Here is a 25,869-nt window from a genome sequence, read left to right as displayed (position 1 = left end):
GAGTTTGCCACTGAATCTCCAAGGTTTGATTCCTGTTCTCAAACTCTTTCATTTTCTTTTCAATAATCTTTCTGTATTTTAGTCTACAGTTCACAACTGAGAGCTGCTCAACTTTTATTCACTTTAAAACTTTCTTACATATTATTCTCTTCAATATGAAATTCAATTTTATCCTGCTCAAGAATAAATAGTGATCACTTCCAATTTCAAATCCTCTGTACACTCTAGTGTCTTGCACCAGGGAGAAAACATCACTATCAACAATAACATAGTCAATGAGACTTTTCTTATTCTTAGCCTCTTCTCTCCATGTGAATTTGTGCACATTTTTATGTTGGAACATGGTGTTAGTAATAAGTCCATGTCCTGAGCAGAAAGCCAACAGATATTTGCCATTATCATTAGCTTTGCTCTTTTCTCCAAATTTTCCCAACATATTTTTGTATGTCTCACAATCATTTCCTACCCTACTATTTAGATCCCCAACAAGGACCAACTTTTCCTTTTTCATTGTGTCAGTTGCTTTTTCTAAAGCCTCAAAAAATTCCTCCTCCACTTCTACCTTAGTAGAACCTTCTGTGGGACCATAGGCACAAATAAGTCTCATTGTCCAGTTCCCCATTCTCATATTTGCCCACATTACTCTACTTGAGACTGACTGCCATTCAAGAAGATTAGCCTCGTATTTTGTGTTGAATACTATGGCTACTCCTTCTTTTCCTTGATTGTCATTGCCTGAATATAACATTTTGTATTTATTGCTCAGAAAGATCTCACCAGTTTTGGTCTTTTTTGTTTCAGTCACCCCTATTATGTCGATCTTGTACTTATCTAATTCCTCAGCTAGCTCCATTTCTTTGCCATTCAGGCTTCTTACGTTGATAGTACCGATCTTTAACTCTGGTGATGTTGAGTCGGGGTTTATTTTCAGATTTGTTCCAGTAGCTGACTTTTCGCTGTTCGCCCTGGTTCCCTGGCGAAAACAATGGGGGCCTTGTTTAACCGGGCGACGCCCCAGCCGTCATGAAATTTTGTCATGTTGTACCATCATTGTTTATTCATGTATTTTTATTCATACATGAGTAGCATGATCCTATAAAATCTAAACATGAATAAATGAATTTCTGGTGACATAATTAAAAAAAAAAAAAACTTATGAAGAGAGAGAGAGAAAGTATTGCAGAAATAAATATGTTTTGATGGAGCAAATCATCTCATAAAATTTGTCGCATATGTTATGTGTATTTCTCTGGTTTGTGTATATTTCGCTCTGTTTTTAGAATTTTATTTTGTTTACTAAGACTCAGTATATATAACAGCTGATCATTATCAGAATTATCCACACTTTCAGGAATCCTGCATTCATTAGTTTTTTAATATCAGCGGTTCTTCTGTCTTATCAATCTCACATATGCTGGTATTTTGTTGTAAATCAACAACTTCTTATAATACACAGAATATTCATTTTTATTCAGGAATAGATTTTTTTTACTGTCTGTTGTTTCCGAAGACCAGAATTAAAATGTCTCTATTCCGTTAAAAAAACTTTGCAACCTCAACAGACACTCTACTATACAAGCAAAAGAAAAAACAAGTAGCATTTTTTCCTAACATCCACTTTCAAATTTTCAGTTCCAGAAAACATGCGTAACAGCTGTTTGTAATACAGTCATCAGATACAGAAAGCGCTCAACTCATGACAAGGTAACAATGTCCAATTGGATTGGTTAGCACAATAGCCACTTGCAGGTGCTGGGTGAGCTCAAAATGTTAGCTCACCCAGCCTCACCTTCTCAGCAGTTTAAAAATTCTAAAACTGTAAGAATTTGACCCGCTGCACCCTCTTTACATCTTTTCAAAGGGCTCAAAGGTGTATGCATTTTGAATGCACACCCGGGCTATTAATGCGAATGTGACGCAATGTTTACGTGTCGAAAAGTGCCCTCTCTTCATGAAGCACTAATTTATTACCCTCGTGAAGAGGACAATGAAGCATTAGAATATCGTGTTTAATTTTAGGAATCGTGCGAGGTCTGCAAATAATTGCAGGAGTCTTTAACGGGAATAAATGCAAAAATTTAATATCGATGATACTGATATTTCGTGGGTGAGCACCGCACACCTAGCACATCCGGAATATTCACCCCTGATGCATACACATCTATATTAAAGAGAACTTTTAATGCACATATAAAGAGTACTATAATTCTTTCGACTCTGGTTATTAAATAATTTTTATTTCTTACATGGTTACACAATATCCTTTTAATCTGTGGGTTTGAATCCTACTGCCATAGGTGATGATTTCATCCTCTAACATTTTCATCTTTCTTTTTTTGAAGGTCAGAAATGCTACCAAAAGAACATTCAGTAGAGTTCTGGTTTGTCTAAATCCATAGCCCCATCCCAAGTATCAGTGTACTATGAGTTCCAAACTTTTTAAAAACATGACTGCTATTAAAATTTCAAGAACTGTAGTCTGCAAATTTTAAATCTTTAACATATAAAATTTTAATCTCATTATTTTTCAGTGCCTTTAAGAATGTTGAGAAGCTAGAAACACAGTTTAATAAAGATGTCATAGCAGACATTATGCCATCTGAAAAAGAGCAAACTGAGTCACAGCAGAGCAAAAGTAAGGTGAATGTCGATGATGATTGGGTTCCACCACCAAAGACTTCACCAGTTTTTGTACCAAGTAGTGAGACCTCACCAACTTTTGTACCAAGGTGAATTTTTTGCTAATATAATCTAAAAGGTTTGTTATAGTACTTTAGCATAATTATGGCTCTAGGAAAGTCTGTTTTTTTTTTTTTTTTTTTTTTTCCTTTTAAATCATAGCAAAATCAATGAAAAGTTTACTAGTCCCTTATGACCAAATATATTTAAAACAAAAAAAAATTTCTTTTTGGGATTTTTAAATAACTAAAGAAGGATATCGAGAAAATGGTCATATTGAATTTTATTAAATTACAAGATGAGATAAATACTATATCAGTAGAGGATTGCTTGTTATATTAGAAAATGCACTCTGACATATTTTCAAAGTGACATCCAAGTTGGATGTCACTTTGCAAATATGTCAGACATTATGGACAATTTTGGCATAGATAAGAAAAAGAGGAAAGCTTATTGGTTTTCTGTAAAGAAAATAAACTGATACCATGATTTTCTACAGATCAGTACATAAATATGTCTGTACTGCACTGAACTCCTTTATTAAAAACTTTGATTACATATTGATATTGAAAATATGAAAAACTTAGTGAACAATGCTATTACACAGGCATCTCCATGGAGTCCACAGACATTGCAGGATGCCCACTAAGCATTTCACCAAGCACTTAACCACATTTGCACAATACCTGTCTTATTTCCAGAAATTATTCCCCCCAACGTACTAGTTATGTGCTAAAAAATTACCTTTATATCAGCCCTTTAAGTAACTTTCACCTATCATCCAATTTCTCAAACCCACAAATCTTCAATCTATCTAAAGAGCATTCCAAGGACCTGCCATCATCTTGGTCACTCACTTCTGGATCCTCTTTACTTCATCGTGCTTGAAATTCAGATGATCAGACCTGTGCATGTTGATTACATGTTGTTAAGTAATCCAAATGGGCTATATTAAAGCTTATATACAGCCTTATAAAGAGGCATAATAACCTTATCTCTGCTTGTTCATATGTTTTCAGTAACCAGGTAATCCTTTCACCTGTTTTAGTCACTTTCACAATATGCCTCCTAAACTTTAGTTCCCTCCCCTCTTCCTCCATGCCTGCATCCCTAAATCCTTAGCCTCATTAATTTCCTGTAGCTCCAGTTCCAGATGATAGTAATAGTACACAACTGAAAAGCTTTTCATTCAAAATGTATACCATTACACTTTGCCATTGAAAATGGCAAACCATTTTTGCCCATACTGCCATGTTTAAATCTTCCAGCAAGTCTTTTTATTTACTATTGATTTACTCAGTTTTGCATTATCAGCAAAACTGAGTAAATCATTCAGGTATACGATTTAAAATTATGGAATAAAATATTAAAAATTAAAGTGAAACTCAAAGTCAAAATGTACTTAAAACATGGAATAAGCCGGTTTTCTTCTGCCAGTTTGCAGAAGAAAAAAATCATCCTTTCATCAGGACAATACACCTGCCCACGAAGGTGTTTTGGCAATGGGAAAATTAAGGGATCTGTACTATGAATTGTTGGAACATCCACCATATTCCCCAGATTTGGCTCCATCTGACTATTTCTTCCCAAAACTAAAACTCTTTCTTGCTGGTCACCATTTTTCTTCGAATCGAGAGGTGATTGTAGCTGTAGAGGAGTATTTTGCAGATCTTACTGAGAACCACTACAGGGACAGGATAATGGTGCTGGACATCACTGGAATAAATGTATTAGTCTTAAGGGAGATTATGTTGAAAAATAAAAATAATTTTGAAATTATAAATTTGTTTTTTCATTGTTTGGCCGAGAACTTTTCAGACCACCCTTGTACAGTTGACCCTTGAACAACACAGGGGTTTAGGGGCACTGCACCATCCACCCCCCCTTGTGCGTTGTTTGAAAATCCACTTATAACTTTTGATTCCCCAAAAACTTGACTACTAATAGTCTGCTGTTGACCGAAGTTTTACCAATAACATAAACAGTTGATTAACACATATTTTGTATGGTACGTATGTATTATATACTATATTCTTGCAGTAAAGTAAGCTAGAGAAAGGAAAATGTTATTAAAGAAAATCATAAAGAATTGAAAATACATTTACAGTACTGTGCTGTATTTATCGATACCGTAAGTTTACATCTTCAGTTTATAAGAGGAATCAAATGATTGTCAGTATTGTCTTAATAGATCCAAAACACTGTAAATGTTATAGTATTACAATACTAGACATCAAAAATTAAAAGATAATGTGAAAAAGAAATTCATATTTATTTACAGGTATAATGATTCATGCATTGATAAAGAACAGTAATATGATTGCTTTATGGTAGCTTAGTGTAAGCGATATGATTTCTTCACGGTAGCCTAGCGTGTACACCAATGAATGAATGAATCGTTATAACATTTTTATTTAAGCTAATTAATTAATTTAACTAATTAATAACAGTTAATTTTATACAGTTATGATTTAACTGCATCTTTACATTTGCTGACATTTCTCTTGACTACAAATGGCCATGCATGCTCTGTAAGTGTTTGTGTGTGTGTGTTTTGATAAATTTTAACTTTTTATAATAGATTTTTGTATATTATATGGTAGTAAATGATAAAATAGTCTAGTATCTACATATATTTTATGAATTCATGACATACCTAAATTTTTCTTAATTTTTTTTATTTTTCTAAGCTACATGGTTCGTCTGCGAGTTTTTTAAATTGTCAGAGATCTCCGAAAAATTTTCCATTGTATTTATTTAAAAAAAAAAAAATAGTATAAGTGGAACCACACAGTTCAAACCAGCTTTCTTGAAGGGTCAACTGTACTGTTAAAAATAGACCTAATGTAAAAGAGGAATAATGAGTTGAAAACAAAATTTTTTTAAAAAAAAGGACATAAGAAACCCAAAGTCATAGTAAAAATAAGTGTGTACAATTTAAGAATGCTGTTAAAAATTACTGGGTTAAAGACCATTTCTGTATGACTGTCTTCAGAAATGTAGAGTTTAGTGATGTGCCCTGTACAGGATATATCAGAGTTTGTGTGGTTTTGGCTGCTTGGGAGTTTTTTGTACATATTTATGTAGTGAAGCTGCTAAACTTTGGAAACGGTATAGGGGTGATGGACATTAACTGCATTGCAATGTGTTTTTATTGCTATAGCTTATGATTGATATTATTAGTGTAATTTCATTATGTTGAAAATTTAGAATACTTTCATTCTCTGTTCGAGGGATGTGGTTGCATTTGATAGCATGAACATCTATTTTTTTGGTTGCAGGTTTAGGAATTTTATTTTTTTGTTTTGTATTTGTGTTTGCTTTATTATGGAAATTATCATGGATGGAGGTATGACAGTGTTGATAGTGTTTACATAACCATTGATCTAGTGATCTGATCACTGACTGAATATTAATGGCATCATAGTTTGGTTGACAGGGGAAGTAATAAACAACATTGCAATGCTGAAGGATTTCTTGATATGTTTGTTTTTCTGCAGTTTTTAAATGGTTCATAGTTTTAATTGAACAGTAAAGACAACTTTGTAATTCAAATATTCAAATATATATTTTATGGCTTTATGTATATTATGTATTGGTGTGAATTTTAGAACTTTGCTATGAGTAGCATTGATTTTTGCTTGTGGGTTGGCAGATCTTATTTTTGCTGTAGAGTTGACATGATCAATTAATTGTTGTGTAAGAATGGTTTAAGAAAATCTGTTTCAAGTGCATAATCTCTGTTTAAATTTTCAGCAGTTGTATATTTGTATGCATTAATAAATTTTGTAAGCACAACTAATTTTTTAATTGTGTGAGGATGATATAAGTCAAAGTGTAGATAGTTTCCTGCATTTGTAGGCTTATGATAAACTTTCATGATAACATGACTCACTTGTGTTAAATTTAAAACGTTTATGGAATGATTTTGCTTGTGCTCGATAGTGAAATGCTACATCACTAAACTTGTTGCAAGACTTTAAAACACTCATTTTTTTACCCAGTAATTAGCGATCATTGACGTAATGGCCATAAAACGAGATGCCATGTAGGAGGATTGGAAGTAACAAAATAGACTCCGGGTGGGCCAAAAACAACTGGACAAGTTGACCACTAGTATTTTGGCCCATTTGAAGTCAAAAATTTGTATATATAGAAGTTATCGGTAATTTGCTGAGATAATTTATTTGATTAAGGCTAAAATGTTTAGAGGAGTCAGTTTTATGCACAATTCAAGATACAAGTCATTCAATAGTAGTAGTATGGATGATATCTGATGTTTTGGGGATGTCAGTGTTGGTGTAAAGAGAAAGGTGTCAGAATTTCTGAAAATGGTCATGCCAAAACAGTCTTTCACTTTGCCATTTTTACCAGCATTTTTAAATAGTACACATAATTTTTACTATAATTTTAGGTTTTTTATGCTTTTTTTTTTTTAATTCTTTTTAACTTATTATTCCTCTTTTACATTTTATTTACTATTTCCATTTTCTGAATTGTTCCACTCTTCATTCTATTGTTTTTAGTGCATATTGACTTAAGTTTAATTTTTAATATTTTATTCTATAATTTACATCATTTTAAATCTTATACCTAAATGACTTTCCTCAAATGTTTCTATCTATCTATCTATCTAAACACTCAAGCTTTAATAACCAACCTCACTCACTCGAAAGTGGATACAGAACCAATGAAAACATGGTTGCCCCACCTAAAATCCCAAATAGAATCCTTTAAGCAGATCTACAGTCACCAGAAAAATCAACAGAGGAACATTAGAATCTGACAACTTGAAGAACAGCTCAAGTATCTCCCAGAAGAAAGCCCTGAATATCATTCTGCCTTCCAAGCCATGCAAAGACAGGCAGAATTATCGGCAAAAGGTGCCCTACTTAGATCGCGGCATACACAAATAAACCTTTCAGATGCCCCCACAAAATATTTTTTCTCTTTGGAAAAAAAAATGCCAGGCAGCTAATTCCATCTCTGTTATCAGACTTCAAGATGACAGCATCACAGAAGATCCAAGTAAAATCACCTCGGAAATCCTACAATACTACAAGAATGCATACAGCACTGCAGGAACATCCCATCATGCCATTCACGAAATACTGAAAGAAACAAAAAAAATCTCCGCAATAGATCAGAACCACTTAGAAAACAAAATCACGCTTGATGAACTGAAAACCGCATGCACATCTTTGCCAAAGAACAAATCTCCTGGCCTTGATGGTCTCACGTCAGAGTTTTTCCAAGTCTTCTGGAATCAACTCGGACCACTTCACAAAACACTGCAAGAAGCCTACCTCAATGGGCTCCCACAATCTGTCACGACCTCAGTAGCATGATTGATACCAAAGAAGGAAACTACATGGATATCCGAAACTGGTGTACAATCTCCCTAATTAATACCGATTGCAAAATCATTTCCAAAGTTATAGCAAACCGAATAAAACCAACACTTCCTGAAGTTATTGGCCAACATCAAATGTACTCTGTCCCAGGAAGATTAATACATGATAATCTCTCCATTTAATAAGAGATCTCATCTACATCGCAAACAGCCAACATGAAAACCTAGCACTTGTCAGCCTTGATCAGGGGAAGGCTTTCGACAGGGTAGAGCACGAGTACCTCTATGAAGTCATAAAGGCATTTGGCTATGGTTCTCTCATCATTGAAACAGTGCAATTGCTTTACAGAGATGCTCACTTGCACTTTGTCATACTCTCGAGGGATCAAGCAAGGATGTCCCCCTCTCCGGTCTATTATACACACTGGCCATAGAACCCTTCTTAAAAAGAGTACACAACAACATCATCTCCAAACGAACCAGCATAATAGAGCCACATCAAAAAATTACCCTATCAGCATATGTTGATGACGTCACTGTAACAGTCTGAAATGAAGAAGAAATGACAGTAACCGAGGAAGCACACAGACTATATGCATATGCCTCAGGGGCCAAATTAAATTTTGCAAAAACCACTGGCCTGTGGTCAGGCAGATGGAAGGCTAGAAATGATTCTCAGATCGAATATCTGGTCAAGCGAAGGACAAAGATACTTAGGTGTGCACCTTGGCAACACCAAAATATATAACACACTGAACTGGACACAGCTGCACAACCATTTTAAACAGGTGCTAGGTAAGTGGAACAGCGTTCGTTCCATGTCTTTACTTAGAGGAAGAGTACTAATAGTTAACCAGATGGCTGCAAGTGTCTTATGGCATACCCTCAAAGTACTCGCACCTCCTGAAGAATTTCTCCACCACATTTAAAAGGAAATCAAACGTTTCCTCTGGAACAAAACTCACTGGACAACATACCCTCAACTTTGCAAGCCACTCAGCAAGAGAGGTCAAGGCCTGATTTTCCTTGAAAACAAGATTAGATCCTTCAGGATAATCCTCCTCCTAAAGACATTTCAATGCAATCACACTTATGTAACCACCTTCGATTACATCATGAAATCATCCACCAGAGGACACTTACACTTTCCACAATCCTCCGAATGGCCAGTCCTGCACCATCTCCTCCTAAACTACCTCATTTTTACAGAGATGCTCTGCAGCCATGGAAAAACACAGAACTTCATCACACACTGACAGGATCAACAGAGTCAGCTGTACTTACAGAACCTCTATTTTCGAACAGAAACATAACAAGTCTCACAACTGGCCAGCCCTTTCTTTTCCCTACATGGAACTGGGCAGGAATAAGAGTCATAGGGGACCTCCTAACCCAGACCCTAAAGTGGAAAACATTCACAAGCCTACCAATGAAGAACCTAAAAACTGAAAAGCAATATCAACAGCTGCAAGCCTCCATTATAAAAGCCTATCCAGATATCACTACACTTCAGGAAATACGTATTCCTTGTAGAAACTGCTCAGGGCCGATATTTCATCTTGTACAATATGAAGTCTCACTTCCATTTCTTCCCTCCAACTACAAGAAAATATATAATTTCCTCATGTCAGTGTCTTCAACCTCGCCCTTCTTATATTCATCCTTAACTCTCTCATCTACAAGGCTGCATATGCCACTCAGTTTTCAGTGGGATCTTCTATATAAATCGAAGTGTGCCAAACCAGATTCCGACATACAGTGGAGACTGTGGCATAACATCTTGTCAACTCCTAAGCTCTACAAATTTCAGCTAAGAGAAATGGATATATGTCTATTCTGTGACGTTTCCAGTACCTTGGAACACATATCTAACCTGTCCTGCAAACAAAGTGATAATCACCTATGCCCTGAATACTGCCTCTAGCACCTGTAACTACGCACATAGCGAGAAGACTACTGGAATTTAGTCCACACAGAAGAAAACAGACACAGAACATGCAATTTCCTCTTCATCTGCACTAAAGCCATCATCTACAGCTTCTACCTAAAACAGACAAGAAATAACCAGCACCCATCCATCACTGAAACTGCACAAACCCTCATGTATATCCTCCGTCGGAAACTAAAAAGCAGACTTTCACTGGAACTCGAGTAGTTCAAAGAAACAGGAACTGTCGTGAAATTCATAGAGGAGTGGAATCCAACTGGTATCCTCTTCTGGATTGATGACGACAATATGCTTCATCTGAAAGATAACTCAGACTGAAACTGAACTGTAAATTTTGAATTCACATATTGCATTCTCTATTGTATAAACGAAAAGAAAATATTTCTTTCTCTGTAATATATATACTTATAATATGTAAATAGTCCTTGTTACCTATCGTCTAATATATATTTTAACAAGTTAAATAAAATAAAAAAATATCCTTTTCATCTGTCTGGGTCGAGTTGAGTCCCCTCCTATGATGGGTTACGGGCATATTAATGCAGCCGGTTCGCCACCCCTCTGCTGCATCCCCTAAGGGCGATATTCATGACTGTATCTGTATGTGTTCACGGGGCCGGTTTGCCTGCTGGCGGGATGAAAAACCCCAGATAAACTGGTGGAAAAAACCCTACTGTCCACACCCAAGACCGGCTAACTTGGCTATGGCTTAGGAAGATCCTTAAGCTCCTCACTTCGGCGATGGGAATCGAACCTAGGACACTCCTTCCCCAGGCATATGGTTGTGAAGTGCATAAACTAACCGTGTGGACTCTCAAATGTATCTCTATCCCAAAAGGAAACCACTGCATCTAACTGATCTAACTGATAAGCTTAGGCGTTGATGGTTATTCATGACTTATTTTTCACGGTATTAACAACATCACAAACACTTTTATCCACAAGGATGTTTTATTAACGCTGATATTTCGCTGATTTTCAACTCAGCATCATCAGAGCACAACACACATGTAAACACGACAGTGAGTGAGTGAAACAATATAATTACAAAAGATCTAAAGTCCTATTTTTGGCGCCCTCTAACGTGGGGGGGGGGGGGGAAACCGGCAGCAGTTATCCAGGAGTTTTTCTTAGGATAACCGTCTCCCAAATTTTTGGCAAATTAATGCAACCATATTTGTTACGGTTGGGAGAATTCTTCAAAGCCATTGCTGACTCAAAAAATAATCTTTCAGATCTATAACGACTCCTAAATAGCACATTTGTTTTCCTCCATCTAATCCTGTGTGAAGGAGTGTCCAAAGCGTGGTCTGCCAGTCCCGACTTGCCATAGTAATAGTAGCGAATGTATCTTTCATGTTCTTCCGGGCGGATGTTCACTGATCTTCCTGTTTGCCCATAATAGGCCACATCACAGTCACATGGAACTTCATACACTCCTGGGTGTGCTAAGGGGTGAAGTTTATCCTTTGGCGAGCGGATCAGAGTTGCCAGCTTGACATGAGGCTTGAAGGTGGTGCGAAGGCCATGTTTCAACAATACTTTGGCTATCTTTTCCGATGTACCTCTGATATAGGGAATGGAAATGGTCATGTTGTATTCTTCTGTATTAGGGGGGCAGAGTAATGGGCCTATGTAGTATTTTTTCTATTTTGTAGGGATTGTAGCCATTGGCTAAGAACGTATGGTGCAGGTACTGGAGTTCAGTGGTCAGAGCTGTATCGTTAGAACAAATGGCTCTGGCTCTGTGTGTAAGTGTTTTTAAAATGCTGTACTGTTGGACTGGATGATGATGTGATTGTTTATGTAGGTATCTTCCTGTGTGTAGGCTTCCTGTAAATAGAAAAAGATAGTGATCCATCTAAAAGGCGGGTGACTAATGTGTCAAGAAATGGTAGACAGTTATTTGATTCTTTTTCTATTGTGAAGTGAATTTTGGGGTGTTGGCTGTTTAGGTAGGTGACAAAAGCGTCCAAAGTGTCTTGTCCATGGGGCCAGATGGCAAACACATCATCTACATAGCGCAACCAAACTTGTGGCTTGTATGTAGCTGTGGTAAGTACTTTGTTTTCAAAGTGTTCCATGTAAAAATTTGCTAACGGGGGGAAAGGGGGGAACCCATAGCAGTACCATTAATCTGTTTGTAGAATTTCTCCCCCATGTAAAGTAACCTGCATTCATGGTAAATTGAAATAATTCAAAAATATTTGGGGGAAATTTAGACTTGATTAAATCAAGAGTGTCTATAAGTGGTACATTGGTAAATAGGGAGGTGACATCGAAACTAACCATTATGTCTGAATTTTTTAGGATTAGATTTTTAACCAGTGTTTTGAAATGGATTGAATTTTTTTACAAAAGTAGAGGAGTTGCCAGTAAGAGGGGCAAGCGACTTAGCTAAATGCCAGGCCAGTTTATATGTGGGACTATCTATGCTATCAACTATGGGGCGTAAGGGAACATTAGTTTTGTGGATTTTTGGTAATTTTTTTTTTTTTTTTTCCCGTTAGAGGGCGCCAAAAATAGGACTTCAGATCTTTTTTGTCTTTTGCAATTATATTGTTTCACTCACTCACTGTCGCATTTACATGTGTGTTGTGCTCTGATGATGCTGAGTTGAAAATCAGCGAAATATTAGCGTTAATAAAACATCCTTGTGGATAAAAGTGTTTGTGGTGTTGTTAATACCGTGAAAAATAAGTTAAGGGAAACCACTGCAGTTTAATTTCCAAGAATTCCACTGTTCCAGAAGAGTTATCATTACAAAGGTAGGCCACTGATATCACTATATCATTATTTTCATTAAATGCCTTCCTTCCTTTCATTAATTTAATTGAAATTCTGTTATATAAACTGAAGCAAATGGTTAGAGATAGAAGCAGGTGATGTTGATAAAAGGGCAGATGATTAATAAACTTATAGTAAATATCTGTTTATTCATCATCTATCCACAGATAGTAAACATTTCCAACATCCTGTTTGAAGTGTTTGAGTTCTTGTTTTGGTAAAATATCTTCCTGAAGGTGATGTCCACCACAAAGACAGTGAAACATGTCTGGGAAACTTTCAGTTTTAGTTAATAAAAAAGTCTATTGGTTAAACCTGATTTAATCATTCAAAGTCAGTATAAACTATGCTGAGTGAATTACTTAAAAAATGTTTGAATTTTCTGTCAAGAAGGGGTATATGTGGAACTACAAGGCAGGTGATTATGATCAGCTTAGGAGAAGACTTAAAACAGTGCCATGGCATAAAAACCTGCAAGAGAATGATGGTAGCACTATGTGGAAGATAGTCAAGAGGTATCTAGATAAAAGCAATATCAGACTGTATACCCAAGATCATGTAGGAGTTAGGTGGATGAGTACTATCATTAAACAAGGGCTTTAAAAAAAAAAAAAAAGGAAATGTTGTGGAGGGTATGCAACCTTGTGTGGGTGGGAATCACATAAAAAAAAAATTATGTTTGGGATCTAATCTTAATATCTTGAAAGCAGCAATAACATCCTGGTCTGTAGATTGAAGGGAAATTATATGAATGTGTTAATGGGATTGCCATCAGGCTCATACATTTTAATAAGTCAAGGTGTGACTGTGTATACTTTGCTTTATTTATATCAAACGAATTTCATAATGCAGTGGAGGATACAATTTGGAACCTGATTGCTTAAAAAATTGATCTTCCAAATAAGAGTTCCCAAATTGTTTAACTTTTCATAGTAGACTAAGATAGTACTGTAATACCAAATGGCAAATGTTTAAGTTGGTATATGATTTATAACTACTGTTGATTACTAATTACTGTAAAATGGAAAGCATAATAATAATGTGTAGTATTTGCTAAAATACAAGTATCTCCATAGGAGGATGACATGATGTGTCCTTGGAAAGACCTTAGTTTGAATCTTATCTAGAATATGAGAAATCTTAATAAGAGTTTTTCATTTTATGGTAAATTAATTGGTCTTATATGGAAATAGTTATGTTTTACTTTTAGAAAAATTTCATTTTTTTTCATTTCCAAAAACAGACAAACCAGCTGAAGAACACACAACAGACATTATCCTTGTGGACTATGACTCAGTAATTCCAATCATTATTGTGATAAACAATTTTTATGCACCTAAAATGTGGGAAATTCTTTTAAAACTGATAATGCATTACAATTTACTATGAATCTTTTTTAAAAAAATTGGGTGAGAATTTTTGAATCAAAATCCAGGAATTTCATCTTTAACTGTCATTGTACCAAAGGAATTCTGAGCAACTTCTCATCTCTTCTGGTGGATCATGACAGCATACAATACACCTTAATCCAAAATTAAACTGACTGAAATTTTCTATTTGAACATGTTTTTAAGTTTGAGAAAATTCATATTTTGTTCCAACACATCATTTTGATAGGCATAGCAGATTGCAAGAAGAGGTCTTTATACCATTAAGCTCATGTTTGGCATCAATGATACCACTCAGCATCGCAAACAGGTACTCAGATGATGATAGATAAAATTAGCAGCTGAATAAATAAATAAATTAAAAGAAAGTTTGGCCACATAAATATCTTTTTCCAAGCTCAAAATAAACTGCTTTTGGCTAATTTAACAAAGCATGTGTGCCATATCAAGGGACTTTGTTATTTGCTTATAAACTTCTGTGTAAGATAAATTTCTTTCTTTATTCCATTTACATAATATAATTGAGTTTGAACACTTTGTCTTGCCACTTTATGGTTTTTTCCCTTTCAGTCATTTCTGATCATAGGTGACTTTGTAGGGATTGCCTGCAAAGTGTTTCTGGTGAAATTTTTACAGTGTAGCTCACCACTGCTTTCCTCAACTCCCACTTTTATCCAGGCTCAGGGCTGGGACATATTGATGACTGTAATCCATGTGTGTTCTGGGGGATGAAAAACGCAAGTTTCCAGGTGGGGGAAAAAAAAAAACCCTACCTCTGTGTGAGACTGGCTAACTCACCTTTCGTTGAAAGAGATCAGATAAAGGTTCCTCACATCACTGATGGGAATCAAACCCAGGTCTTTCTGACCAAATGACTTTGTCTATACCAATGAGCTAGGGAGGCTCTTGCCACTGTTAAATCTGGAATGAAAGGTTCAATTTGTTATTGAGCATGTTATTCAGGATTTAACAAGGATCTGAAAACTGTATAAAAAAGAAATGTTTGTACATAGGTGTAAGTGAAAACTTTAATGTATTAATATTTTATTAACGGAATTTTGTAAGTGATAAATTGTAAACTGTCTTATAAATAACATACCAGAGTCTAAAAGGTCTTAGTGAAAGTTACTTTAGAAGGAGACAATTTAAGCCAAGTCCACTTTAGCCTAATCGGCATTTGAACATAACCCCAGGGCATCGCAATGCAATGTCCGAGACACATGTATCGCACCCAAGTGATGGGGAGCATTTCGGGGAGAAGCATAGGGGAGTGTGCAAAAAAAAAAAAAAAAAGAGTTAGGTGTCGTGAGCAATCAGTGACGTAGTTGGGAGGCGGACAAGGGGATATATAAGAATTTGGCAGCGAATAATAGCTCTCTCTCGCTCTCAGTCCTCTGTTCTTTGTAGTGTCTTTCTCCCTCAGCTGTGGGTTCCGATGCAAGCAGTTCGTGGCGACGGCTAGAAGGATGGTCAATGGCGGCTACAAAGTCAGGTAGCGATCCATTTCAAACATAGCAGCAGCACAGCCATGCAGCCAGCGGAGATTGCAGCTTTATGCAGAGTCATACGTGCCTATCCATCGAAGCAGTGTCGCTAAAGTTATAGGAACAGTTGTGATTCGTGATCGTAATCGCTAGTGGTAGGAAGTCGGAGGAAATTACAGATAGCAGACCTAGGAACCTAACCAAAGGAAACAGAAAAGATTGATGTTAAGCCCACGTTTCTACGTTACTGACCACGTCGGTATTGTAGAAACTTTTATTGTCTTTCGTACTGAGAGCAGGGCTAGAGAGAGTAAAAGTGCTAACCATATATGTGATAGGACCTTTTTATAACTGTCTGGACTATAGTGTTTTACTTTATGGACAAATGTTGTATTTTTAGAAGTTCATTGTTACTAAACTATGCCCATGATAGAATTTTGGTATATTGTAGTCTAATCTGCAGAATTGAAAGGTTGTTCACTTATATAACTGTGATAAGTTAATGAGAATTAGATTAATTGAGCTGTTTTAAACACTTTAAGTGACTATTTAGTTATAATTAGATAGATTGTCTGAGAATTTTTGAGATTTTCTTTCATGAACAAGTCATTATGTCTAAAGCAAAGTTTTTGATCTCTGTGTACAATACCTTAGTGTAAAAGAAATGTTTTGCTTTCTATACCTAAGAAATTTGCCTGATTTCTCACGCCAATGTACCGCTTGCTAAAATTAGAACCTGTGTAAATTCAAGTGGGGGAGATTTGGTTACGACTGCTGATAAAGGAGTAAACTAATAGGTGTATTAAATAATAGATTCTAATGCTGTGTGATTATCTGTGTGTTAACTCTCTGACAGGAATATCTTTTTGTATAGGATTCAAGATGGTGCAGCTGTGTTAACAAATAAATTTTTCTTGATTCCAAAAAGGAGCTAATTCCAGAACTGCAACAATATAAGAATTTGGCTCTCGCCAGGGCATTCTCTTTGTCTGCAAGAATAATACACGTGATCTGTCAGAAAGAACGGTATCTGATAAAACTGGGCTCTAACCAAGACTAAACACTGTAAATTAGCAGCCAGAACAGGAACAGCAGAACAATTAATCCAACGACTAAAGAACTGTAGATAAGATTCATAAAGAACGATAAGGCACGATATATACACAAAAATAACAATGGCGCAGCCGACAGGATTTAATACAATTAATTAATGAAACTGAATTAAGGTGAGCAGGTTTTGGCTTGAGATCAGGCAGTTTTTCTTTGTAAGAAATTTTGAATTAGCAGTACTGGTATGAGATAATACTATATATGTATGTAAACTTATATACAAGCATGAATCAACCTTCAAGCTCAGGGATGGAGGATTGCGAGTTTTTTTGGAACATCAATCCTCAACAAGTTATTCCGTAGTTCTCTGGGAAAGAAAATGACGACGTCTTAGCTTTTTTAGCTATGTCAAAGAGTTGAGGAAAGCAGGCGGGTGGACTGATTTCCAGTTCCTAGTCCTCCTGCACAGCAAACTAGTGGGGGAAGGCTAAGAACTTCCTCTACTCTTCTCCCATCCTGAAAGAAAACTTGGACTATGTAAAATTTAAAGAAATCCTCATTTCCCAATTTTTGAAATTAAGAAGCCTAGGACCAAATTTGTGGAAATTGCAAAGAATCATACAAAAGGACAGAGAGAGCGTGACAGATTTTTACAGTAGATTGTTGAACCTTGCTAACACCCTGAATATATCAAGTGAAGATAAACCCCACTTATATTGGGCAATCTTTCATCAGTTCGGATTGGGAATGAAGCAAGAACTCAGGGAAACTGCCTACAAAAAGAAAGTAACAAATATCAATGAATGTCTGAGTGCCGTGAGAGAAAAGGAGCAGATGCTAGGAGACATTAGTCCTGCAGCTGCTGCTAGCTATGTAAACTTCATCAAAAAGGAGAATGATTCAACTAATTCAACTAGCAATCCTAAACCTGAGAAAGAATTTCATGAGAGAAAGGAGAAAAATAAGACCCTTGATAAGTACGAAGGATCAGTCAACATCAATCAACTAATAGATGGTGTACCTGACATGGAGGTCCAGTTGATGATCAAAAGGGAGGTTGATCATCTTCAACAGCCAGTCATGGATCGTCTAGACGCTGTTTTGAATCAGCTAGTGGCGGTGTCCATAAAAACCTCAGAACCACCCTTTCCTCAAGTCGATAGAACTACCGAGGTAGTCCAACTAGAGGTTGGACTATCTCAGTAGTCCTATCGACTACTGAGATAGACTATCAGTAGAGGTTGGAAGACTACAGCAACCATTACTAGATCGGCTGGACACTGTAATGAATAAACTGGCAGAAGTAACAAGTAGGGATGCTTCAGGCTTTTCTTTGAGACTGGAGAGATATAGTGAAAGAGATGAGAGAAGAGAACCTCCTAAATGTTTCAGTTGCGGCAGGCTTGGGCACTTTGCTCGAAATTGTTTCAACAGCAAAAGAAAATCAGGCAGAGCTAATGATGAAAAGTCAAGATCACACATGTATGCCAACAGTGCTTGGGAGGAAGGTCAAAGAACCCACGACCAGTCTCCAGAATTAATAGTTAAAGGGGTAGTCTGTGGAAAGCACTGTGATGCTCTTCTGGACACAGGTTCTCAGGCCTCTATTATTACTGGGGATTACTTTAAGAAGATAAGGCCCTATGTGAGGAATTATGTCTCCTATTTTAGTAGGCCTGTGAAGTTGTCTGGAATATCAGCGTCCAATATCCATGTGACAGTCAGTGTCTTTAAAGGTATACTTACCCGAATTTCAGAGGTGTGTTAGGCATACATTTTTAATCCTGCCCAGGATTTCTCTCCCACATATTAAATTAATATTCGGAACCGACTTTCTAGTAAAAAATAAGTTTGCATGTGATATTACTCAAGGTGAAGTATATCTCCTAGGAAGGAGAAAGGTTGATAGCAAAAATCAAGGGCCTCTGCCTTTAGTTAGAAGTGAGAGTTATGTCGAGGTAGGAACACAATACAAAGATGCAGTAGAACCGATAGGGGAGGTTGGAGAGCAGGGAACCTGTGATCAACTTGACTCAAATAAGGGCTCCACTTCAGTAGTAAAGGAAAGTTCTGTAGCCTGTTGCACGTTAACCATAGACTCTCCCGTTGAACTAAGAAGAGTAGTGGAAAATATAGAGGAAGTTCACCCGAGGATGATCTCGATAAATCTTGTCAGTGTCATTGATTGTCCCAAGGCAGGTTGTAGAAATTCCAAGTTTAATAGAAATTCACACACAAGAAAAAATCACTGGAAAGGGAATGATGAAATAGAGCATGCTACCTTCCAGGGCGGGGGGAAATGGAAAACTTAAAAAAAGAGGAGGACATACTAATTCTGATGAACTGAACCCTATCTATTACAGATATAAGGCTTGTTCTCAACCAGGTCATGTAAGCGAGCGAACTGTAAACAACAGAAATGGAGAAGAAACCACAACAAGGAATAGAGATAATGAGTTTGTACAGACTAGGTATAACTTACGACGTAGGGAAAATAGGAAAATCCTCTCTGGAGATGGTGCATGAATGACATATTGAAAATTTTCTAATGCGAAAATTTTTTTTGGAAGGGGAAACTTTGTTAAATCTGGAATGAAAGGTTCAATTTGTTATTGAGCATTTCATACAGGATTTAACTAGGATCTAAAAACTCTATAAAAAGGAAATGTTTGTACGTAGGTGTAAGTGAAAACTTTAATGTATTAATATTTTATTAACGGAATTTTGTAAGTGATAAATTGTAAACTGTCTTATAAATAACATACCAGAGTCTAAAAGGTCTTAGTGAAAGTTACTTTAGAAGGAGAAAGTTTAAGCCAAGTCCACTTTAGCCTAATTGGCTTTTGAACATAATAACCCTGGAGCATTGCAATGCAAAGTCTGAGACATGTGTACGGCACCCAAGTGATGGGGAACATTTTGGGGAGAAGTGTAGGGGAGTATGCAAAAAAAAAAAAAGAGTTAGGTGTCGTGAACAATCAGTGACGTAGTTAGGAGAGCGGACAAGGGGATATATAAGAATTTGGCAGCGAATAATAGCTCTCTCTCAGTTCTCTGTTCTTCGTGGTGTCTTTCTCCCTCAGCTGTGGGTTCCGATGGAAGCAGTTCATGGCGACGACTAGAAGGATGGTCAACGATGGCTACAAAGTCAGGTAGCGATCCATTTCGAGCATAGCAGCGGCACAGCCATGCAGCCAGCAGAAATTGCAGCTTCATGCAGAGTCATACATGCCTATCCGTCGAAGTGGTTTTGCTAAAGTTATAGGAACAGTTGTGATTCGTGATTGTAATCACTAGTGGTAGGAAGTCGGAGGAAATTACAGATAGCAGACCTAGGAACCTAACTGAAGGGAATCAGCAAAGATTGATGTTAAGCCCACGTGGTCGGTAACGTAGAAACGTTTATTGTCTTTGAGATCCGTATATGTGATAGGACCTTTTTATAACTATCTGGACTATAGTGTTTTACTTTATGGACAAATGTTGTATTTTTAGAAGTTCATTGTTACTAAACTATGCCCATGATAGAATTTTGGTATATTGTAGTCTAATCTGCAGAATTGAAAGGTTGTTCACTTATATAACTGTGATAAGTTAACGAGAATTAGATTAATTGATCTGTTGAAAAAACTTTAAGTAACTATTTAGATATAATTAGATAGATTGTCTGAGAATTTTTGAGATTTTCTTTCAAGAACAAGTCATTATATGTCTAAAGCAAAGTTTTTGATCTCTGTGTACAATACCTTAGTGTAAAATAAATGTTTTGCTTTCTATGCCTAAGAAACTTGCCTGATTTCTCATGCCAACGTACCGCTTGTTAAAATTAGAACCTGCGTAAATTCAAGCGGTGGGCGTGGGGGGGGGAGATTTGGTTACGACTGCTGATAAAGGAGTAAACTAATAGGTGTATTAAATAATAGATACTAATGCTGTGTGATTATCTGCATGTTAACGCTCTGACAGGAATATCTTTTTGTATAGGAATCAAGATGGCGCAGCTGTATTAACAAATAAATTTTTCTTGATTCTGAAACAGAGCTAGCTCCAGAACTGCAACAATATAAGAATTTGGCTCTCTCCCAGGGCATTCTCTTTGTCTGCAAGAATAATAAACGTGATCTGTCAGAAAGGATGGTATCTGATAAAACTCGGCTCTAACTAAGACTAAGCACTGAAATTAGCGGCCAGAACAGGAACAACAGAACAATTAATCCAACGACTAAAGAACTATAGATAAGATTTATAAAGAACAATAAGGCATGACATATACACGATATATATACACAGAAATAACACCACTTTATCATATGCCTTTTTCAGATTCATAAACTTAAATTCAGAATCCTGGTTATATTCCCATGATTTCTCAACTATTTATGTTAAAGGAAAAATCTTATCACAACAACCTCTATTTTTGCCTGAACCCAGCTTGTTCATGTTTTTCAAGTATGCTTGTATAAATCCTACCTGGAACACTAGGTATATGGAAATTCCACTGTAATTCTCACATTCAGTTTTATTTTTCATTTTAGGATTGAAATTCAAATCATAAAAGTTATGATTTTAAGATGTGTGTGTTATTGATTCTTATTTTAATATTAATTTATAAAATTTTTTACTGTGATTGCAATAAATGTTTTTGTTTTTTTCCCTCCAGTTTTGGACCTCCATTGGGTGTTGGTAGAGGAGACAGAGATCCGTTATTAGGAGGATTTGGAGGAGGAGGTATGTTGATGGATCCTCGTTCACTACCCAGACCTTTTCTGGAACCAAGATCTACCATTCCAGGGAGACTTCCCAGGTATTACATTTTTTTTTCTGCTGATTATGATCTGACACTTGTTTTTTTTTACTAATTTGGGTGCGCTGATTTCAAATATCAAACCCATGTTTCTCTATCATGTCAGGTTTTTCCTCTATGGCATTTTCTGTTTTCTAATTTGTAAGTTTTTGATACTTTTTAGGAGGCAGGACTATTTAGAGGATCAAAAAAATCGATTTTTTAATATTATTTTCTAAAAGTATGTACTTTTAAAAATCTGTTCCTAACTTTTTATCAAGACATTCGAAAAATTCCCGAAGATATAGCCTATTATTCAAAGCGGTGCGCAGATCAGAATCAGAGCGCTCACCGCTCTCGCTTGTTACTAAACGAATAAATGCGTAAGAACCTGCAACGGCACGTACTGGCGCTTTGAATGCAAGAGAGAGAGAGACCAATAACTGACCTAATACATTTAGGTGATGAAAAGTAGGCGATGACAACTGCCTAAAACAAATGAATGTTATATGCGTCATAGCGGACAAAGAACGATCTAAATCAATCAATCGTTAATCGATCGTGAAAGTATGATGAGCGCTTATAACGTTTCAATAAAGCCTCTGGTTTTTTTGTCTTGTTAATTGCATATTACGCATTTATTCATTTACTAACAAGCGAGAGCAGTGAGCGCTCTGATATAGCCTATTATTCAAAGCGGTGCGCAGATCAGAATCAGAGCGCTCACCGCTCTTGCTTGTTACTAAACAAATAAATGCGTAAGAACCTGCAACGGCACGTACTGGCGCTTTGAATGCAAGAGAGAGAGAGAGAGAGACCAATAACTGACCTAATACATTTAGGTGATGAAAAGTAGACGATGACAACTGCCTAAAACAAATGAATGTTATATGCGTCATAGCGGACAAAGAACGATCTAAATCAATCAATCATTAATCGATCGTGAAAGTATGATGAGTGCTTATAACGTTTCAATAAAGCCTCTGGTTTTTTTGTCTTGTTAATTGCATATTACGCATTTATTCATTTACTAACAAGCGAGAGCAGTGAGCGCTCTGATTCTGATCTGCGCACCGCTTTGAATAATAGGCTATATCTTTGGGAATTTTTCGAATTTCTTGATATAAAGTTAGGAACAGATTTTTAAAAGTACATACTTTCAGAAAATAATATTAAAAAATCGATTTTTTTGACCTCTAAATAGTACTGCCTCCTTAAAAATATCAAAAACTTACAAATTAGCAAAAAGAAAATGCCATAGAGGAAAAACCTGACGTGATAGAGAAAAATGGGTTTGATATTTGAAATCAGTGCACCCTAATTAGTATAAAACAAGTCTCATATAAAAGTCAGCAAAAATTGTGTTGGACTGTGTTATTTATTTGTTTACAAGACCTTTGTGAAATGGAGATTGCTAAGCACAGTAACAAAATTTTAAATGGTTTCACATTTATGTTTCTGGCCATTATTGAATGTAGTAGACCCAGCATGTGCTCTTGTCCTGTAGATGCTTTATATAGACTCTTCACTTTTGAAGCCTTAGCAACTTAACACAAAAATGTTTTCACTGCAGTTGTTGTGCCTATATTGTTGCTCAGCTATGGAGATGTTGGATGTTTTCATTCATCCTTTTCATTTGAACCTGCAGTTCATAATAAACTTCAGTTAAGTCTTTACTGCTTTTCTGTTGGCCAAGTAGTTAATGCATCTACTCTCCAATTACACCGGTTTGAACCCCACTGTGAGCATGGATGTTTGTGATTGCCTTTAGGTGGGAGATGAATTTCATCACCCGGTGTGAAACCACCTCCCTACGTTTATTCATGGTTACACAGTGATCTGTATTCATTATTAAATATTATGGAAACAATTACTGTGTTATAGTTTAATTTTATAGGTAGTTTAAACCACCTATCTAATTAAAGAAACATATTCAACTCCTCTAAGGATCCTCTCCATCCATTTGTTCACCCTGGAGTATATTGTATCCATTTTTCCTGGAACTTACATTATATTGGTGAAACTGGTTGTGTAATTCCTATCCATAAAAAGAGGAACACAAATGACACATTAAATTTAACAATTTTGGTGAAGCAGGCCTCTCAAATCATGCTTTTAACACCCTACACCAAATTGATTGGAAAAGTACCTGTTCTTTTACATCATACAAAAACCTGGTGTGAATGCAAATTTCAAGAAGCCTGTGAAATTTTGATCAACCATCCTAATCTTAACAATAATAGTGGCATAAAAATCTCAAAAATTTAGACGACACACATTCAGCCCACTTAAGTTCTTCAACTTTTCCAGCAAACCCTTACTTTAAGACTCTAGCAATAATATCAGCTCTTATTGACCTCCATCCATACTGTTTTGTTCTAATTTATATGTGTACTTATATGAGTAATTATGTGAGAGTATGTTGCTCTCTAGCTTAATATATCTCTTAATGAATTGTAACCAAATATTTAATAATAATAAGAGGACTCTAGCTTTAATGTAAGTTTCTTTTTATTCCACCAGAAGTCAGGCCACTAGTTTTAACGGTTGACCAAATTAATGCAACTTTAGCATAGCAGAGAGATTGTAATATAGCTTGTTTCTTTGTATATATGTGTATATTCCAGATGATGACCTTAATGGGAATGTCAAAACATCAAGTGATTATTTTGGTTTATATTAAACTGAAGTTTTACTATAATTTTTAATAATGGACAGCTTCCTGCTTATTGGAGGCAAGAAGTGGCTTGAAAAAAGTTTCACATTTGATCACTTACATCAAGGATTACCAGACTATATGAAAAATAAATAAAATGCAAAAAAAAAAAAAAAAATCAGAAAAATTAATTAAAAAAAAGTGATACAACTCTTCAGCACACTGACAGTACTGATGTATTATAGGTTCACAACTGCTTTAATAAGAAATTGCCAGATCCACTGGAATCTGTGCAAGATTCCTTTTCTTAACACTTAAGTCTTAGAATCTTTTAAACTTTTAGTTTTAGTACTCAGCAAAACATACTAGATCTCTGAAGGTGGGACATTACCCCCACCTCCAGATCTTCCCATTTAGAAAAAGTAGTTGTGCATTTTTCTAAATGAATGCATCTTGGATTCTTAAATATTAAACATCTAAGAATCCAAACAAATCCATAGAGATTGGTGTTTATCATGATGATAATGGAGCATAAAAAATTTGGTTCTGTTATTTTCATAATAAACATCAGTATGCAGCTAAATAGCAAAAAATGCAGTGAATATATGTTTTGATTTTAAATATTTATCTGTAGTGATTTTGTTACTGTTCCTTCCCCTCATTTGGAAATTTTTATTATTTTATAATGGTCTCTGGTATATAAGAAAAATTGCAAATACATGTTGTTTACATATTGCAAGGATATATTCATAAACAATCTTACGAATATCTATGAAGAATGAAAAAAAAAAAGGTACAATGTGCGTTGTACCCTTTTCAAATGAAATCGCAGCTTATGCATTGCTACCAATTTTTTTTCCTGAAAATGCCTAGAATACCATGCACACACTTATTTCAGAGCTCTGTTATTTCACCTGCCTTCCTTATTCATTTATATATACAGTATGTGTGTGATACACAGCTTGTAATATACATACACATGTACTGTATATATAAATAAATAAATTAAGAAAAAGGCAGGTTTAATAAGAGCTCTGAGGAACATATATATAAATGACTTACTTTCACTGGTCAGATACCACGTCTAACTCTGTTATGCAAACTGCAACAAATGGGGATGGATAGGAAACTGGTGATATGGATAAAAGGGTGGCTGATGGACAGATATCCAGAGAAGGCAGGTGACTAGTGATGTGCTTGGACCACTGTTGTTTAATTTGTACATAAATGATATAAGGAAATAATTCGAATGAAGATATTCAGTTGTTTGCCGATGAGGTAAAGTTGGGTAAATTAATAGTTAATCAAGATGATGTAGAGAGCTTTTAGGATGATTTAAACAGATTTGACAGTATTGGCAAAACATAATGGATGTCAATTTAATGTGGAAAAATGTAAAGTTATGCAATTTGGAATACAAAGATTACAAGCTGTGTACCATGCTGAGGGGAACTGTACTCCAGGAAATTGATGAAGCCAGGAATACTACTTCCACCTCCAGGAATTTGGAGGTGGTAATAGTATTAGATAGAGCTGAAATTTAGAAGGCATATTGCTAAGGGTATCTCACAGGATTAATGTGAGGAATGTGTTAGTAAGGAACACATTAACAAGCAGAGATAAGGGGGTTATCATTCCTCTTTATGAAGCCTTAATACAACCACATCTGGATTATTGTGCTCAGGTTTGGTCACTTAGGTTTCTTGGGGATGAGGAAGTAGCGGAATTCTCCCTGTTGAGA

At 35.9% G+C, this 25,869-nt stretch overlaps 1 protein-coding gene across 1 annotated transcript in view; it reads left to right on the top strand.

Annotated features, from left to right (window-relative positions):
* The window catches only part of PI31 (Proteasome inhibitor 31 kDa), a 144,158-nt gene that overhangs the window by 70,164 nt on the left and 48,125 nt on the right, over positions 1-25,869 (top strand). The window contains exons 4-5 of the mRNA XM_090405623.1: positions 2,532-2,729; positions 21,350-21,493. Of these exons, the coding sequence (XP_090261749.1) occupies positions 2,532-2,729; positions 21,350-21,493 (342 nt within the window). The remainder of the gene's footprint in view (positions 1-2,531; positions 2,730-21,349; positions 21,494-25,869) is intronic.

This window comes from Typopeltis vanoorti, chromosome 15, assembly GCF_054136105.1.
Source record: "Typopeltis vanoorti isolate ZY-2024b chromosome 15, IOZ_Tvanoo_1.0, whole genome shotgun sequence".
Lineage (NCBI taxonomy): Eukaryota > Metazoa > Arthropoda > Arachnida > Uropygi > Thelyphonidae > Typopeltis > Typopeltis vanoorti.
This window is presented reverse-complemented; position numbering and strand designations above follow the sequence as displayed.